Source organism: Henckelia pumila, chromosome 4 (genome assembly GCF_033568475.1).
Source record: "Henckelia pumila isolate YLH828 chromosome 4, ASM3356847v2, whole genome shotgun sequence".
NCBI classification, from domain to species: domain Eukaryota; kingdom Viridiplantae; phylum Streptophyta; class Magnoliopsida; order Lamiales; family Gesneriaceae; genus Henckelia; species Henckelia pumila.
In genome coordinates, this window is record NC_133123.1 from 154,731,058 (window position 1) to 154,734,716 (window position 3,659).

General features: G+C 30.9%; 1 protein-coding gene across 1 annotated transcript; it reads right to left on the reverse strand.

Annotated features, from left to right (window-relative positions):
• Positions 1–2,615: 2,615 nt before the first annotated feature.
• On the reverse strand, positions 2,616–3,298 carry LOC140867090 (uncharacterized). Its single transcript, XM_073272168.1, has one exon. The coding sequence runs from the start codon at positions 3,199–3,201 to the stop codon at positions 2,893–2,895; it is 309 nt and encodes a 102-aa protein (XP_073128269.1). The 5' UTR covers positions 3,202–3,298; the 3' UTR covers positions 2,616–2,892.
• Between the last annotated feature and the right edge of the window lie 361 nt (positions 3,299–3,659).

The window sequence follows — 3,659 nt, forward strand, 5'->3', positions numbered from 1 at the left end:
AACTTAATTATGACTATAATAATTACTTTATAATATTTTATTTAATCACTTTATAATATTTTTCATTTTGAAACCATGATATAATCTAGACAACATAGAATATAAGATGAACATTACATTATTTTTTCAGAGTATGTTTGTTAGACGAGCTCATTGATTAATTTATATTATATGAGTCGATTTTGTTTATATTTGGAGTGAGATGTAATATTTTTAGCATAAAATAATAATATGTTTTCATGAGTCTAGAGATTTTTATATTTTCATAAAATTGATCCATGAAAAGGTTTTATGAGAGTTTTTGTGATTTTTGTATTGTTCTTGATTTTTTTTCTCTCAATACCAATGCATTTTATTTTATATGTCCTTGTGCTTGCGAGTATCGTATGATTTCACGGTCGATTTTTATGTTCATCGTTAAAATATAATATTTTTTAATTTAAAAAATTGTAATATGAATTGTTTAGAAATTATATTGATTCAATAAACTTTTAGGGAGGATTTTATAAGGATGGTTATAATGATTTTATTTTATTTTTAGAATGATTGTTTGGGTTATATTAGTGCGTGATCAATTTTAAAGTAGAGTCAGAGTAAGTGTTGTTGTCGGATTTTTTGAATATCAATAGTTATATCAAAATTAGTTACTACGTGTCTTTCAATCTTAATAAATAAAATAAATATTTATTCAACAAAATATGAATGATAAAATATTGATTGATTATTTATATTTCAGAAATTCAATGTATGATTTAAGTTCTACAAAAGATTAATGATCGATATACTATATGTCTATTGTAAGATAGTTAGAATCTATATCCGTGAGATAAATGGTCTGGCTCGATTCAGATCTTCAATGACGATGATGATGATCGGATTATTATTATATATATATTTAGGCACCACTTGGTGTAAAAAATAACACATAGATTGATTAATCATCATTGTTTTGTTCAATGTTTGGCTCAAGTTCTTCCAAGGATTAGTGTCATGTATCATTATCTAATCCAAGTATATTGATTTAAAATCTTTATATTATTCATCTATCATCATCCAATCCATGAACCAAGTGGTGCCCATAATGTATAATAATAATCTGATCTCATCATCATCTCATCATCATCTGATGGATGAATAATATAAAGATTTTAAATCAATATACTTTGATTAGATAATGAATTAATGATACATGATACTAATCCTTGGAAGAACTTGAGCCAAACATTGGACAAAACAATGATGATTAATCAATTTATGTGTTATCTTTCACACCAAGTGGTGCATATAATGTATATATTAGTTCAACATGCATTATTTATTCCCATCTATTTGTAATTTTAACATTTCACACCTTCTCGAAAAAATAAAATATACCTCACCAAGACACCAACCAATATTTGTACACAACCCCCATTCATCTCCAATTTAATTGAAAACATTCGCATAGAGAAAATCATCTTAATTTCATTTTGACACTTTCAATCGCATCAAGGACTTAATCTCCTACTAGGTCTTTGTTAATCGGTTTCATAAAATTTAAAACTTTTATCAGTACTCATTTGTTTGCTACCATGTTTTAGAATATTCATGTAGTTTAAAAAATTGACGCATTGTTATTGTGCAGGTGCTTACGAATGATTATTCGCTTGGTGCGGATGATAAGACATTGATGGATTAATCATATTGCTTGGTCTAAAACTTGTTTCAAGTATTATAAAGGATTAGTGTAATGCACCAATATATTATCCAAGTACGTTGATTTATTATCCTTATATTATGAATCATGCATCATCATATACACGAGCCAAACGGTGGAGTTAATTAGGATTAATACTATTAATGTGGTGACTTCGCATATTTGAGAGTCTAGTTCTCTCCTTTCTCTTCTCTTCTCTTCTGTTTTCTTTGTCTAAGTTCATAACAAAAACTTCTGTAAATCCGTCTCACGAGTCAATTTTGTTAGACAAATTTTTGATCTGATTCAGCTCACGAAAAATATGAATTTTAACTACAGATATGGATTTGATCGATCGTCTTAAAAGATCTATCCATTTTCATGTATACGAGATTGGTTTTTGATAAGATAAAAACAGTCAATTTGACATTGTAATTAGCAAGTATACAATACAATTATTGAAAAACAAGGTACACTGATATGCATATAATTGATATTCAAGACGTCCACGCATTCTTGTCGGACTTTTGATAATAAATGTCATCTAGTTTCAGCAACTCCGTGGGATTAAACTACCTTTCATGTTTTAAATAGACGGTTTGAGTTGATGCAATAAGTGAATATTTGTTTATTAGTTAATTATAAATTTAATTTTTTCTGTTAATACCTCATCGGACAAACCTATCTTATAGACCTTGGATAGCTAGTGTTGTTTATTTAACTAGCGTAATTTACATGTTAATACGTTAGTTCAAGAATTTACTCAATATACATCAATACCAATGATACATGGTTCGTAAATTGTAATGGCTGCACCCTTCATTGTAGTTTGATGATGTCAAAAATAAATTCATACATTAACCATACGTTATGATGCGTTCCTCACACAGAGTCACATGACTTCTTAGCTTTCCTGAAAACACACAATATAATCAGAAAATTAAAAAAAATATATTTTATTTCATATGAATTGACTTAAATACACTTTGAACTCAATAAGATTCAAATTCATATGATAATATAATAATTTACATCAGAAGTCATAGTATGAAGTATCATATTACATGGTTAGCGTGAGTTATCGATGCGTACCAAAAGATAACAATTCGAGAGTTCGAGATCCATCGTCGTTTTAAAAAAAAAACGATAATAATTCTCAAAAAACCGTGGACCACATATATATTACAAGGGGTTCACTAAAGTCAAAGCAGACTTATTTATGAATTACTTTCCGAATCCGGAACCGAGTTCAGATCAATCCCTCTCCTCTCCGGCCTCCTCCCACCGACACCAACGCCGGCCTCAGTCGCCGCCGCCAGCACCGCCGCACCTTCTCCGCCGCCTGCCACGTTGCCGATGGAGGAAGCCCCGGCGGCGCCGCCATCCTTGAAATACTTGACAGCCACACGCATCCTCCTCAGGATGGTGAAGAACTCGTCCACTTCCTCCTCCGTCGGCTGCGGCGGCTCCTCCGCGATCTCCTCCTTGGACACCCTTTTCCTCTTCCTCGCCGCCGGCCGTTCCATTCCCTTCTCTCCTTCCTCTTCCCTCTGGCTCAGCCTCTCTCTATATATGTATATAGTAAAGGGGATGTAATAAAGAAGGAAGACTTAAAAAGACTTTTGGTATGGTATATATTCTTGGCTCCATATTTCTTGGCTATAATTAAATGAAATTATTATAATTTTGCTACAGGTAGCTGGGGAAATTAAATTAAATTTAATTTAAAATTTTATTCATTTTGTGAATACAATACAATAATATAATGATAAACTTTTTAATTAAATTTGTTATTTTATTACAGGAATAACGACATTTTTCGAGCATTGGGATTCTATGGTGGCGTAGAAAAGGTGACGCATTCTCTATACATCACCCTTCTGGTGGTACCCAAGCAAGAAAGTTAAATCTCATATTAAAATAATCTTATTCTGATTCTTTTTTTTTTTTTGGAGAACAAATTTAATTCAATTTTTTGTGTTTT